We start from the raw sequence: 15,478 nt of genomic DNA, 5'->3' as shown, positions 1-15,478 counted from the left end.
GTTGATATTGCTCCTTCCTGTATTCTCTGGACTCTCACTGGCCCCTCTTTTTTCAGGTACAGAACCTGACCCTACGAACACAGCAGACACCAGTGGCAGCAGCCTCCGGCCCTACCCCCACCCAGCCTGTTCTGCCCAGCTTGGCCCTGAAACCCACTGCCAGCAGTAGCCAGTCTCTTCCTGCCCTACCACAGGGCAGGAACACGGCTCAGGGTTCCCCTGCAGGTGCCAAGCCTGGTATAGCTGACAGTGTGACAGAGCCACTCAGGAAAGGAGATGGTGGTAGCAGTGTGCCAGGGAACATAGACGGCCGGCCTGGGCTCAGCCGGACAGTTCCTGCTGTGGCTTCTCACCCCCTCATTGCACCAGGTAAGGCCCCAGGAAGATGAAATCTGGGTTGTGGATCAAGAGGACCGTCTAAACCTTCCTTTCCATGTGTGCGTTAGGGCACCAGCCTCTCCCCTGTCCTCTCCCAATCCTGGGGTGTTTGCCAACTCTAGACTCCATTTGTGCTTAGTCTGCCTTTAAGGAATGAAACCACATTGTTAAGGAGAAGCCAGCCCTTCTTCTCAGTGACCCAACTCCAGCTCTGGGAGCTAGTAACAGTCTTAGTCCTGACTGGGTGGGGATTGGGAGTTGGACTATTTTGAGATCCCCAAAATTAGTGAAAGGGATGTGGCTGGACAGAGTTTGTGAGAGCCACATGGGCGGATGGGACACAGGAAGCTGACTTTCTCATCCCTCAGCAGACCTCAGCTAACTAAGGTGTGGCAGGCATGCCCCCTCTTCTGAGTGTGCCGAGGCCAGGGAGGTCAGGGAGGGTGGCACTGTGGCCAGTTCTGGGTCTAAGCTCTGAGCCCTATGGGAGTGGGGGGGGACCACCTTGCCTGGAGGAAAGGAGCTGGGAAAAGCTTGCCCCACGCTTGAGAGTAAATCTAGAGACTTGAAAATCAGATGAGCTGATTTCAGATTGAGAAGAAATCCGTGGGCTCAGTCTAGCCTCCTTCCCTGCCCACTGGACCTCCTGGCACTGACTGTTACAGTCAGTCTTTATGAGAACTGCACCCAGAACCTGGAAGCAGACTTTCCAGTCTAAGGAACAGGAGCAAACTATTGACCACAGTAACAAATATAGCAGGGACCACACCACTTGGATTAAAGACAGTCCTTGTGGTTAACTCCTTGAGAAAGCCACTGTCCCTCGTCCTCACCCACACCACTTAGAATCCAGTAGAATCTGCTTGGCCTTTGAGTTTTTCTTGAGAATGTGTTACTAGATTAAAACCAAGGTGGGTAGGACTAGGGTGTCACTTTGTGGTACGACACTTATCTAGAATATGTGAGACCCTGGCTTTGATCCCCACTGTCACCAAAAAGGAAAGAAAAAAAATAGGCCAAAGTATGATTTCTTACATAAGAGAGAATGCAGTTAAAAGGAGGGAGGCAGATCCACGAGCAAATCCATTCAGGTTTTTAATCCACTGTAGGAGCAGCAGGCAGCTACTCACCGCCAGCCTGGATGGGTCTGAGGCTGTCTCTCAGGCAAAGCAGCACCTGAGTCTTTTTATGTAAGCCCAGGCCAGCCTGGAACATTTGATCTTTCAGTGCCAGCCTCACGAGTACTGGGTTACAGGTATGCACCAGCACGCCCCACTGGCACCTGGGTCTTGAAGCGTGAGTCGCAGTAGCCCAGAGGATCAAGTAGGGGTGGGCATCCCAGGCGGGCAGAAGGAAGCTCGGGCCAGCCGCAGCAGCCCCAGTCATTTCTCCACCTTCCAGAGACTTCAGAAGTCACCCAGGACAAAGGACAGAGTAACTGCCTTGCATAGGTCCTGGCTGAGCTGAGGAGGGCGCCCCCTGCAGAGGTCCATGGTTCCCAGTCTTCCTCCTGTCTGGCACTGCCTTTTCCCAGACCACCCCAGTCTTGTTCTTTGATGGAAAAAGAAACTGAGATTCTGGTGGGGTCAGACTAGGGGGAGCCACATATGTTGAGAAGATTAGGGTGGAACTAGGGCCCCAAAGCTCCTCCTAAAAGTATTTTTTTGAAAAAGAAAGGCAAGGGGATACCTTTTGGTGGGCCCTGCCAAGGTATGCCACTAAGCAAACACACCACACAACAGAGTTAGTGCAAGAGGCTTATTGGGGGAGGGGTAGAGCAAAAGGCAGTGTCAGAGAAGGGACACGAGCGAGGCAGGCAGACAGACAGACAGAACAGGGAAGAGTAATGAGACAGAAAGGCAAGAGAAGCAAGAGAAGCAAGAGAGCGAGCTGTGCCTGGCAGACACTTTGAAGGGGTGCACATGGCATAGAGCAGCTGACAGTGATGACATGAGCGCTCGGCAGCTGAGGCAGGCTGCTTCTGCAGCGGGAGCGAACACCTCCTCCTCTTTTGAATTTTAACTACATTTAAAAAAAATTCTTACTGAAAACTTTTTTCATACAACATATTGATCATCTCTTTCCCTCCCCAAATTGCTCCCAGATCCTCTCTACCCACCTCCAACCCACCCAACTTCTTTCTCTCTCTCTCTCTCTCTCTCTCTCTCTCTCGCTCTCTCAAAAAACAAACAAGAAAATCCAAGCAAACAAAACCAAAAGCAAAACAAGAAACACATGTCAAAAACGGAAATCAAAATATATACACTAAAGACCAATAAGACAAAAAACAATGCCCAAACAAAGCAAAATGAGATAAAAATTCTACAAAAATACCATCGACTTTGTTTTGTGTTGGCCAACAAATCTAGGGCATGGGACCTATCCTAAAGAGTGGTTAATATACCCAGTGAAACTCTGCTGGAGAAAACTGGTGCTTCCTTTGCTCTCGGGTATAGTTGCTTCTTGGTTTGGGGTGAGAGCCCAAGTCGTTTTCCCTCTGCTCACTAGGCCCCTGTCTGGTTTGAACCTGTGCAGGCCTGCGCATGTTACCACAGTCTTTGTGAGTTGTCTATACATATCAGCTCTGTTGTGTCTAGAAGACACTGTCTCTTTGGAATTATAACCATCGCCTCTGGCTCTAACAGTCTTTCTGCCTCCTTTCCCAAAAGGATCCCTGAGCCTTGAGGGGAGGGAGGGTCAAAGCCCCCCTTCTAAGTTCCAGAGCTGGAGCAATCTCTGGACCCAGGACCTTGGGTATCCCATTCCTGCCCAGGCCAAGTGTAGCTTCTCCCTAAATTGAAAAACCAGCCCCAAATTCTTTTTTTTTTTTTTTTTTTTTTTGGATTTTTTCGAGACAGGATTTCTCCGTAGCTTTTGGTTCCAGCCCCAAATTCTAAGGGTTGTTCGAAACAAGGAAGTTCTTAAGCATCTCTGGAGGCTGCTGGCATCTCTGGGATCTCTAGGAAGTTGGACAGAGAGAGAGGACAGATCCTCCGGGACCATCTGTCCTGTGGTGGAAAACATGCTAGGCAGTTTGTGCATGCCACTTCTCTCTACCTTTAGGAGAGCCCTTTCTCGGTACTGGAGATGGGAAAGCTGAGGCCCGGGAGGTTTCCCCAAAAACTTACTCTGTATAGTCCTCGAAGTCACTCAGGTGGTCAGCGTGGGTTGGCTCCCACTCCACAGCCACTGCCCTCAGCTCCACACATGACATCAAGTGCCACCCTGGGTTCTTTCCGTGATCCGATGCCTCCTTGCCTTTCTCTCCCCAACGCCAAGCTCAAAGAGCCTGTGGGTTGGTTCTAAGACTAGGGTCTGTAGAGCAAAGTGGCCAGCTCTCTGTTCTTGAGTCCTGGACAGGTAAAGGACAGGGAATGGCAGGCTTTGTGAGTCAGAGGCCTGGGTGTGATGGAGCCTGACAGTGTGGGCTGGATGCCGAGCGGAGGCCAGTGGCCCCACAGAACCTTCCGTGGAGGAGCTGTGTGCTGAGGGACACAAAGACCCTGTCCCCAGAGACACACATCAGTGGGCTTGGCATTGTTCCTGCCTCCCACTGTCTGGCCCATTCTTCCTTTCTCTCCCACCCCCTCCCCTCCACAAGCCTCTCCACCCTCGACTCCCACCTCCCAAAAGGAAGGCAGCTGGGGGAGGCTTAAGAGCCACTGGGCCTCTCTGGGCCTGTGGAACAAAAAGACTGAAATAATTCTTTCAACCTGATGGGGGGGGGGGCAGAGCAGAGCAGCACCTGTCAGACTACACAGTTCCTCAGGCAGAGGTGACTGCTGGCCCTCTGCCCAGCCAACCCACTGTGCGGCCATGAGGAAGGGGCAAATGAGGGAGAGCCGAGCAGGCATGCTTGTGCTTGTGAGAGAGCCCTGTACACTGGAGGGGGAGAGCGCTGCGAGCATTCTGTTTTGTACACCGGAGCATTTTTTATAGCTGGCTGGCTAGCTGCCCCAGGAGGAAGGTAGGCAGTGGAGATTGGTGGGGGGAGGAGGCAGAGTAGCAAAGAGGAATGTATCTTCCCTGGGGGTGTTTCCTCCAGAGAGGCAAGCCCTCCTGCCCCAGCTGGGACTGCTCCCACTGACAGCTGTTTGGGGGCAAAGCCCCTCCCCCATGGCAAGCTCCCTGCTGTTCCTGCTCCTGTCACCTTGGCAACCAGCTTCTTTAGGCTGTGCAAATAGAAAAGGTCCCTTATGCCCTGAAAGAGGGTGGATGGGGGAGGGGAGGCAGGGCAGGAGAGCAGAGCCTAAGATGTTGGGCCTTGGAAGGGAAGGCAAAGGGTCTGGCCCTGTCCTTCTTAGGGCTGGAAGGACAGGAGCGTGGAGGGCAGAAGGGTCCCAGGGACCCAGACCCTGGGGCAGCCAATACCTAAAGGAGCCTGGCCACGGCTCTAGCTAGGAGGCTTGGTCCCTTGGGTCCTCATTCTAGATAACAAACTCTGGTCTCTAGGTAACACTCAGGCCCAGATGTGAGGAGGAAGCTACAGGCGAAGAGAGGGGTGTGGTTATAAAGGGGGAATTGTTGGTCTCTGCGGATCCTGCATCCCCTTCAGTCGTGGCTCCAGATGCCAGGCATTTGCTCAGTCTCCTGAACCCGCCTCAGGCCTTGGCTCAGAGAAGGAGTCTTCTGATGGGCAGGCCTGCCACGGAGCTGTTTTATCGCAAAGGGAGATTTCCATCTGTGGTAGGCTGGACATAGTGACGCTTGCGGGTTCAAGGACTCTTGGGTCCTGTATTTTCCTCCCAAAGCAGCCGCCGAATTATATGGTCACACTGTCACTGAAAAGAACGCGGTAGCCAGCTAAGCGAGCAGGTAGACCTGCTGTGCCGCTGCAAACCCAAGTGTCAGTGATTTGGATGTTAAAATTGTAGAACTGGCCTTGAAAGTTCTTTCACCTGCCCACTATAGGACCAAATTTAGATTGTGAACTCTTTCCTTTGGCTCAAGGGAAAATCCAGAACACATCTGTTAGCAGTGTGGGGGGTGCACTTTGCTTAACACCCTTCACTGCATGGGTGGGCGTGAATGTGTATGTACACAAGTGCCTGCATATGTGTGTACATCTGGGTGTCTGTGTGGAGAGAGAGAGAGAGAGAACCAATCTCCTTTCACCCCAATGATGAGTATCCCACTCCACAAATGAAGAGTATGTGGCTCCTGCTGGAAAATCAACAGCCACCCCCAAATCATTCTTCTCTGTCTCTTCAACTGTTCGGTTCAGCTCGAGAAATGTTCATTTGACACTTTTTGTGTCCACCTCCATGCCAAACCATGGGAGTTACGGAGCTGAACAAGAGCTGAAATTCTATGAGAGGTTGTGACAATCTGAGCTGTTTTGAAAATGAAATTTTCAGGCAAGGAACAGAAGAGTTGCCTGAGCAGCACTGAGGGTTACCCCAGTCCAGAGTGACCCACACAGAGAAAGCTCACCATGGATATCTGTTGTCTCACCCTCTGTACCACCCAGGTCGACACCCTCATTTTCTGGACCGACTTTCTGTTTTGCTCAAAGCCAGTTGACGGGTGGCATGCTGCTCACAGTCTTTGCTTATATGCCGTTGTCTCCTTTCTTCTCAGATATCTTCACATTGTCTTTTCTTTCCTCCTGGCCATGTAGAAGCCCCTTTCCATAGAAGAACCTACTATTCCACAGTAGGACCTACTATGTGACATGCTGGCGGGATAACTAACCATGGGACCTTTGAGACCCGGCCACACTACCCGCATACCAACTGCCATGCTTACAATGCATTTCTTATACTGACTGGCTGCTTCGGCCTAGCAAATACACTCTTGTCTGTTCTCCCCACCCCCACCCGTGACTGACTTGACCCGTGTATCTGTCGTGGACCTTTGCCACCTGCCCTCTCTGTAGCACACCCTTTGCATTGGCCCTCTAGGGTCCCTTTCAAAGTTCTCAGCGGTCCATGGTGAGCGCTCATGGACTTCTTGTGCTCACTTATGCGTGCTGCCATGTCATCTGCTCAGCCTTGACATCTTGGGGCACCCTTCATATGCAAGAACCATGCCTCATCCGTCAGCTTCAGAAGCCTCAGCCTTCTGCACGGGGAATGTCATTGGCGACTCCTCTCAGCTCTTGCTTGTAAGATGAGAGCCCTGCTCATAGGCTCATTGTTAGGAATAAATGAAATTAAAACTATAAAAAGCATTTGAGACATTCAAAGCAATAAACAGACAACAGAGAATATTTAAGGACAGCCACCATTTCCTAGCATCTACTATGCACCTGGCATTGAGCAAAAGAAAAAAAAAAGAAAGAGAAAGAAAAAAGAAAAAGGTAATTATTTTTGGTGTGGTTTAAATATAATACTCTATTTGATACTAATACCTACCCTATATGATATGTCTCAAAACTGGAAGAATAGGAAGTCCAGGTCCAAAGAGGTTAAGCAATTTACCTATGATTTCATAGCTTATATGTAGCAGAGCCAAATTTCCATCCCAAATCTGACTCTAAAACTCATGCCGGGAGCCACCCTGCAGTGCATCTTCTGCCAAGGGTAGGTAGGGCAAAAACACCAGGTTTTCTTCTAATGCTCCAAGCTGTTTAGCCAGGTGACTTGTACACAGGGCATTTGGTGGTTTCACCATATAGGTGCCAAAGAGGCCTGAGGACATGGGGCCTGCCAAAAGTGTCCCTTGGCGGCAATCCTGTTTTTCACCTGATTCCCTCTTGCCGAGGCGGGGTGTGGGGGGGTGTCCTTCCCTCTTCTCCCTCTGCAAACTGCTGCTGACCCAAGCCTGGAGGGAACAGAACACAAGGTCCATCTAAAAAGAGTGTCCCTGTCTCGTGCAGAGAGGAGCTGCCTGTGCTTCAGTCTTACTTGTTCCCTGAAAGCTGGGTCACACAGATCTCTCAAGAGATGAGCAGTATTGCCACCAGTTAGCCCCATGCTGAGAGTGCCTGTCTTCTGGGCCTCTTCCCACAGATACCGTGGGTTTTGACTATGCAGAGCTGCTCACAGCCCGCCTCCCCCCACTGCGTGCCTGGGTGTTGCCTGGCTAAGCCTCCCCAGTGCTGATCCTCTTCCAAAGGCTGGATTGTGCTAACCCATCTTCTGGGAAGGTGCCTGTGACCTTCCAAAGCTGAATCTTCACACTCGTGTCCTTCATGTTCTGAACTTCTTTTCTGTCACGGCGTTTGCCAAGCAGCGGAGAGCTTCTGCCCGCCACCTTATCTGGCTCAGAGAGTGGCACTCCGCAAGTAGGTAGAGACACTCGGCTTCCAGATCTACCTCGAGCAATACAACATCAGCTTCCGTTCATGTGTTTCCTCCAGGCCTCGGCCTGCAGCAGTTGGAGAATGGAGGGGAAGGAAAGGAAATCGCCTGTATGAGACACCCAGGTATAAAAACAGGCTTTCCACCTAAGGGGCACTTTTTGATGAGCCCCATGAGGCACACTGTTTTGAGGACTGCCTGGCAACCACCTCACAAGACTACCGACTGCTCTTTACTGAACTTTCAGTTCAGGGACTATGTGCTTAGTCTATAGTACTTGCTTGCTCCGTGAACGGATGTCAGAAGTTTCTGTTAAGTTTCTAAATCTTGAAATGCAGTGGTTAAGGACAAATGCATTGTCTCTCACCCGTGAGCATCTTACCTTCATCATGTGGTTTCACAGTCTTAAGTTCTGGACATCAGAAAAGCAAGGTGCAGGTGCCAGCCTGCAGAGTGGGAAACTTCCTGGGTAGTGAATACTTCCCTGCATGCTTGGAGCCTTGAGATCAACAGAAGCCTGTCAATGACAAATCTTGGCAGTGGATACAGCCAGGGGTGAGGGGACATGCCAGTGACTCCTCACAGGCCCCCTTCTGCCCAGGAGACCGTACCGCTCTTGTCAGTACCAACACTGGTTTGGAAGCTGTGGATTGGCCTGGTTGGATTGCAAGGAGGCGATGCCAGGTCAGGAGAGAAACCAGGAAGCGGAACATCGCCAGGGGTCTCTCCTCTGACCTGGCCCTACCGAGGCTTGCTATTTGGGCTTGTGTGTCCCTGTACCCGCCACCAGCATCACCATGTCCCTATGCCATGATAGAAAGATCTAGTGAGACTTTCCAGAGCTGTGGTTGGTGTCTCATGGAATCAAGCGGTTGGGTTTCTCAGAAGTGATGGACTTTCCAGAAGGTCCTTAGAAAGATATTATACAGGTTTGGAGATTTCTGTGCATCTGCCTCTCACAAATGTCCCACATCCTGGCTGCAGGGAGCATGGTATGGTTTCTTCTGATATCATGACTTCAGTGGCCCCATATTGAATTGGGATGGCCTTAAAGAGGGCAGGGAGGAACTGATCTTACTATGATTGGCAGCAGGTAGTCTCTGAGCATATATAAAGGTGTAGAATATTCTATTGGACTAAGGTAAAAGAAACTCATTTTTAAATTAAATGAAAACTTGTCTTTTCAGCTAACAGTAAATAAGATATGTCTTCAACTCAAAAAGCATTCAGTCTGGCTAGAAAGATAAGGCAGATGTATATAAAACTATTTCCCAAAATTCCGTGTCACCAAAGAGCCATGTGATTGAAAGTCGCACCTTTGTTGACTCTTAGAAGGAAACACACTGTCGTCCAGTCAACCTTGCTTTACTCTGCATCCTTATTTGAAGATGCTAAAGTGGGGGAAGGTGATCAATGTTGAAGAATTGATGGAATGCATATTAAACAAGGCTGTGTTGCCTCACATTGGATCTAACAGAAGAAGTAACTGAGAAAGCACCAATAGCTAAGGATTCTGACAAACGGAGAAAACGGGAGCCGAGCCTGATCCGAAACCCGGAAACCAGAGGCCACTGAAGCAGAAGGAGCTCATGCCAGCAGCTGAAAGCATTGCGGCTGGAGCCCCAAAGGCACATAGCGGCATGCCACTTATGGCACAAGCGGGTCACTTAGGGTTACCGAAGGTTAGTCCAAGAAGTTAATGAGCAAGGACGGGACAGGTGCAGGGCTCAGGGAGAGCACACTGGGCTGACAGATTACACCTGTCACTCACAGTTTGGGCCTGGAGAGACCCAGTGTTGTGGGAGAAACAGGCCCGACAAATGGAGCCCTGTACTTGGTTGCCGTTCAGTCAGTCACATCACTGACTGAGCATCTGCTACATTCAAGTTATCTTAGAGGAAACAAGTGGGTTGCATAAATTCTGCCCACCATGGAGATGAGTGATTTCCTAAAATAACTATGGCACAGGCATCACGTTGAGCCCTGTTTTTAAGATGATGGCACAGAGATCCGTAGCTAACCAGTGTCACACACCTCATAAATGGCAGAGCTGGCACCCAAATCCAAGTATCTGGGTGCTAGATCTCCCAGTGACATTCAGCAGGCTGCTTCTCTGAGTACACTGCAGAGCAGAGCAGCCTCAATGGCGGTACAGAGCTAGGAAGAAGTCTGGCGACCGTACAGCTCGGAAGAGGATGACTAGGGTTCAGTCGATACCCAGATCAAAAGGTACCAATGCTGCACAGGAAACAGCAGAGGCTGCTTGGTCGGATAAATAATCCCAAATGAAAAATTGGTTTAGGCTACAAAGAGATATCGAATGCCAGGGCTTTGGACAACTGGACAAAGGGGAGCCCTTGTGGCTTTGGAGTCAGGGGTTGTATCTATGAACTGAAGAGATTCATTAGAACTCTGTCCATAAGATGGATCACAGCAGGAAGAAACCCGAATCAGAAAGACTAAGTAGAAAGTTCCTGCAATATGCTGAACAAAAGGGTTTCTGACCCAGGATAACGCTGCAGTTAAACCATGGTCTTTGCATCTTCTTAACCCCGGAAGATTAATGATGCACACTTCCCCCAAATACCTTGCCTCCTTTAATCTGTGCACTCACTCTCCCTTCTGAGCTTCCATCCCAGCCTGGGCAGATATGGCGTCCTTTGTCCTGTGACAGTTTCACTTCATCCTTGTTTTTCCAACCTCATAAATCCTGATTTTTTTTTTTTTTTTTTTTTTTTGGTTTTTTTCGAGACAGGGTTTCTCTGTGGCTTTGGAGCCTGTCCTGGAACTAGCTCTGTAGACCAGGCTGGTCTCGAACTCACAGAGATCCGCCTGCCTCTGCCTCCCGAGTGCTGGGATTAAAGGCGTGCGCCACCACCGCCCGGCAAATCCTGATTTTTTTGATTCATGTGAATATTTCTGTGTGGGTGTGGGTATAAACTAGAGCTGTCTTTCTCAGTCACTCTTCACGTTATATACTGAGACCGATTTCTCACTTGAACCCCAAGATTGCCGGTTTGACTAACTATCTAGGCAGCTTGCTCCTGGAATCCCTTGAATCCATCTCCCAAGTTCTGGGAGCTGCCACACCCCACCCCTTCCCTGACATTTCTGTGAGCACAAGGGATCCGAACTCTGATTCTCATACTTGCACAGAAGGCAATTCCCCCATTGAGCCATCTTCCCAGCCACAATAAATCCTGGATTTTAAAACCATTTTCCTAATGTTTTCCACCAAGACATAGAGCTGGAAGGCCTGTGTGATCTCCTAGACCAGACCTCTGCTGCACAGAAACACACTGGAAGGAAAAAGCCCTTGTCTTGGGTCTTACAGCAACAGATGGCAGATCATCATCCCTTAGCTCCCAGACCTGGTCCGTCTCCAGCTCTCCCCGAGACAGCAGCCTCTGGAGTGACTCTGGCCAGCATCTTATCCACAGGTCATTCTAGCCATTGGAGCCTGATGGCCCCTCCGCACCTCCCAGGCTTCTTACCAAGAGTATTCTTTATGCCTGAAGAACAGTCCTTTCTGGTTGTTGGACTCTGGTCTATCCAATGAGAGAGCGGGAGGCCGGGCTTAGCCTGGAGTTACAAACTGCTTATAATCCCCCAAATGCTTGCTGGCGGTGTCTGTGCAGGTTCCTCCATCCCCTCAAGCCCCTTAAATCCAGTACATCCCCCTTAAATCCACACTGATCTCCAAGTTTCTTGGTTCATCACTCATTGTCATCCACCAGATCCTGCTGTGCCAGCCTTGTTAATTCTGTCCCTGGCCACAGCATCCGGTCCCTGAGGCCCTTTCTGCTTTTGCTCCTGGTGTCTCTCATTTCTGTTCTTTCTTTATTCCTGCTGGCAGCCTGCTTGGAATTCCATGTGGGGCTGTGATGACCGTTAAAAACTTGCATGAAAAGAGGGAAAATTAAACAACATACCTCCCCTAACTCAGTTTGAAACCTTGGCGGTTTCTGAGTCTCGGGGTTCTTTGTACATGATAACTTGAATCTGAAATCTGTTTATCCTTATGCATTTGTATAAATTTGGCTGTGAGTGTCCAGCTGTGGCCCTCTATGTCTGCCTGGCATACCTCCTCTCTCAGCTTTCTGGCTACGGGAGTCGCTGTGGAAGGTGTAGCATCTATGTAGGACAGATTCAGCTAACCTGCTCACATTCTGAGCTGGCCTGGATGCTTGCCAGGTAGAGGATTTACACTCTGAATTGGATTTCCTGGGTCATTGCTATCTATAAGGCAAAGTTAAAAACACAACAGAGCCGGGCGGTTGGTGGCGCACGCCTTTAATCCCAGCACTTGGGAGGCAGAGGCAGGCGGATCTCTGTGAGTTCGAGACCAGCCTGGTCTACAGAGCTAGTTCCAGGACAGGCTCCAAAACCACAGAGAAACCCTGTCTCGAAAAACCAAAAAAAAAAAAAAAAACACAACAGAGACTACAAAAAAAAAAAAAAAAGAACCTTGGGGTAGGGTAGACAACTCAGTCAGTTAAGTGCCATGCAAACATGAGGACCTGATTCAGGATTCCCAGCACCCATTAAAAAAAAAAAAAAAAAAGCAAGTGCCGGGGCTTGGAGACCCTGTCTCAAAAAACAGTAAGCTCTCCAACGATCAAGGAAGACACCTGGCATGAATTCTGCCTCACCACACAGGCGTACGCACATGCGCATGTACCTACATGTGCACATCCTCACATCAGCACACACCCACACCAACACATACCAGATGCCTGCCTCAAAGAACCAGCCTGGTTAAAATAGGAGGACGAAAACTGGCAGCGTAGGGGAACTCCAGGTCAGGACAGTAAACTGACTTGTTTATGATATGTACGGTTAGGTCGTAGGTTGAGTTCTGTGTAAAAGTGCCATGGTAGTAAGGTGAGGGTCCTCACCTGGGAAAGATCAAAAGTAAGAAGAGAGAGGTGTTCAGGCTTCCAGGCTCTGGCGCTGGCCAAGCCAGTCTCCATGTGAAGAAAAACAGAAGGAAACAGGAAGCCCTGGGCTTGGGAAACTATCTGTGTGTGCAAGGGCCACGGTAGGTGAGGATGGCCATCCTGTCTAACCTGGCTTTCCTCCCGCAGCGTATGCTCAACTGCAGCCACACCAGCTCCTCCCACAGCCGTCATCAAAACACCCACAGCCTCAGTTTGTGATTCAGCAGCAGCCACAGCCACAGCAGCTACAGCCACCACGGCCTGCGCCCCAAGTCCAGTCCCAACCTCAGCTTGCACCAGTCTCCCCAAGCCTGGCCTTACAGTCCAGCCCAGAAGACAATGCCATGCCTCTGGGCCCAGTTCCGTCTGTCCTGCCACTCCAGTGCCCTGCTGCCCATCTGCACAAGCCAGGAAGCAGTCAGCAATGCCACCTTCCCACACCAGACACTGGGTCTCAGAACGGACATCCTGAGAGTGTGGCCCATGTCCCTCAGCGAAGGTTCCAGCACACCTCAGCTGTGATCTTACAGTTGCAGCCTGCTTCTCCAGTGGTAAGTAGGCTGATATCATGGAACAGTGGGGAGGCCATAACTCAAGCAGTCATGTAGTTCTGACACGGGTAATTCAGACTAGGCTGACTGCTGAGATTATCTCTGCACATCCCAAGACGAAAGGGCTCTCTCCGACTTAGGATAACTGAATCTTTACATCTTTGCCTGTTGCCCGAGCTCCACAGGAACCAGGGTAGTGTCCAAGATTGCAGAAGCGATTCAGGAAACTCATCTCTGCCCTGCCCCCTAACAGCCCCAGCAGTGTGCTCCTGATGATTGGAAGGAAGTGGTACCAGGGGAGAAGACTGTGCCCGTGACTCAGCCAGGCCCATCCCCACACCAGCAAGCCATCATCGCTGCCATGCCTGGTGGTCTGCCTATACCCAAGAGTCCCAACATCCAGCAGTGCCCAGCTCACGGTATGAAGTGTTGGGGGAGGGGGGACGTCAGCTTGCCTACCACTTCCTGGTTCCTTTCCCTTGGCATCTAGGAGGGGAGGTAAACTACCAGAAACATAATGAAGCAACACAGCATCTTTGTAGCTGGAGATAGGGGAAGTGAGGGCATGGGTCAGGGACAAGGAAAGATAGCCCAGAAGATAGAGAAGCAAGAGGATCAGAGTGGGGAAAGAGTCAGGTTCCGCAGCTCTTTCGCCATTGGTTTTTTAAAGCTGCATATATGTGGACCAAGCTGACAGCGAAGGTGTCAGAGGGAGTTCTTGGGATTAATCATGGCCAGAGGACTGCAGAGTCTCCAAGAGAAGGGACATTCCTTCGAGGAGAGCCAGAAGGAGACTCGGAATGAACTCAGCTCGTAGAGAGCATCCTTGAGAGAACTGTGCTCATCTCTGGGGTCTCCATCTGTCTATCTGAGTGACAAGTAGATTTCCCATGACCTGGGCTTCAGGACACTCTGCTGGAGCACTCTACCCTGGTGGGAGAGCCACAGTGGTACCTCCGCCCTCTGTAGTGATCCATTTGCTGGCCGTCTTCTCTGCCAAGATGCACGGTGATCTTGGCCTAGATCTCAGAGCCACTCTGAGCCAAGAACTGTTGACAGCTCAGGGAAGCAGCTCCAACCACAATGCTAAGTGTGTGCTGAGAGTAGGGTGGGAGAAGCAAGAGGGAAAAGCTCAGAAACTGAAGATTTGAAAGGAGAAATATTTGGGAATAAAAAAATATATAAGGTAAGAGAAGTTAAATAGTCTTATAAGGAGTGAGGGTTGGAGCAAGGAAAAAGGAAGCCAAAGAATATGGATAGTGGACACTAGGAAATGGAAAGACGGATGGAGGTCATTCACTTCCTTTTCCTGAGCTAGCAAGGATGAGAGACTCCTGCTAAGAGGTCCTGGGTTTACGGTTGTAAACCCGCCCAGCAGGCCAGTTATTCCAAGGTCCTGAAGAGGCGCTATCTTGAAAAAGACTTGGGCGGGAGGAGAAACGGAGACCAAGCAAAGTTCTTGTCAAGGTCTCACTTTATTAGTGAAATGGTTGTGGCTTATATAGCCCTTGAATGAGGAATTTGGCTTGAGATGGGGACAGGGGCATGGCAAGGGCAAGAAGGGACCTTGCCTGGGCACCAATGATCACAAGTCGGCACACCTAGTGTTCTCTATGCAAGCGGAATCGTTCCTTTTGTGATTCCAACCACAAACAATTCTCTAGATAGTTGGAATGTGAGGCGGGTACCGCTAACAAATAGCTCTCAAGATAGTTGGGTGTGGGGTGGGTTCCGCTAACAAATAGTTCTCAAGATAGTTGGGTGTGGGGCTCCCCGCAAACATCCTTAGGACAATAGTCCCTGCTATAATCTTTGGGAAAATGGCTCCTGACATGCGGTGTGGCTCTGTGATGGAACACTTGCCCAGTGTGTCTGAGACCCTGCGTTCCATCCCAACCCTGAAGGAAAGGAGGTGGGAGGAGAGAAACAACCCAGTCCCTTATAGAACGCACTCTAATTATCAGAAAACCCCTCTTCTAATTAAGTCAGAACCTGCTGTTCTGGAACTTATCATCGTTGGCTGTGAGCCTGTCTTGCAAATTTGAGAGTCCATCTCATAGTGTTTGTAGAAGTTTGTCCTGACTGGGGATGGGGGGACATCTAAAGACCTAAGAATTTTTTGATTTCCCTCCATGACATGTCAGATCCCCACTTCCATGTTTCTAATCATCTTCTCTCTGTGTGTTCTACCTTTTCATTGATTCTCTTAAAGTGGAACTCCCCAAATTAAAAATATTAATCCCAAATATCAAAGCTACCATCTCAGAGGGGTAGTGGTGAGCCATATCTTTAATCCCAGCATTCGGGAGGCAGAGGCAGGCAGATCTCTGTCAATTCAAGGCCAGCCTGGTCTACAGAATGAGTT

General features: G+C 50.1%; 1 protein-coding gene across 2 annotated transcripts in view; it reads left to right on the top strand.

Moving 5' to 3' along the window:
* Phc2 (polyhomeotic homolog 2) overlaps nt 1–15,478 on the top strand; it is a 99,963-nt gene that overhangs the window by 53,581 nt on the left and 30,904 nt on the right. For both annotated transcript variants that reach the window (XM_057783829.1, XM_057783828.1), the window contains 3 exons: nt 57–369; nt 12,710–13,113; nt 13,367–13,532. In XM_057783829.1, coding sequence (XP_057639812.1) covers nt 57–369; nt 12,710–13,113; nt 13,367–13,532 — 883 coding nt within the window. The remainder of the gene's footprint in view (nt 1–56; nt 370–12,709; nt 13,114–13,366; nt 13,533–15,478) is intronic.

This window comes from Chionomys nivalis, chromosome 11, assembly GCF_950005125.1.
Source record: "Chionomys nivalis chromosome 11, mChiNiv1.1, whole genome shotgun sequence".
NCBI lineage: Eukaryota > Metazoa > Chordata > Mammalia > Rodentia > Cricetidae > Chionomys > Chionomys nivalis.
This window is presented reverse-complemented; position numbering and strand designations above follow the sequence as displayed.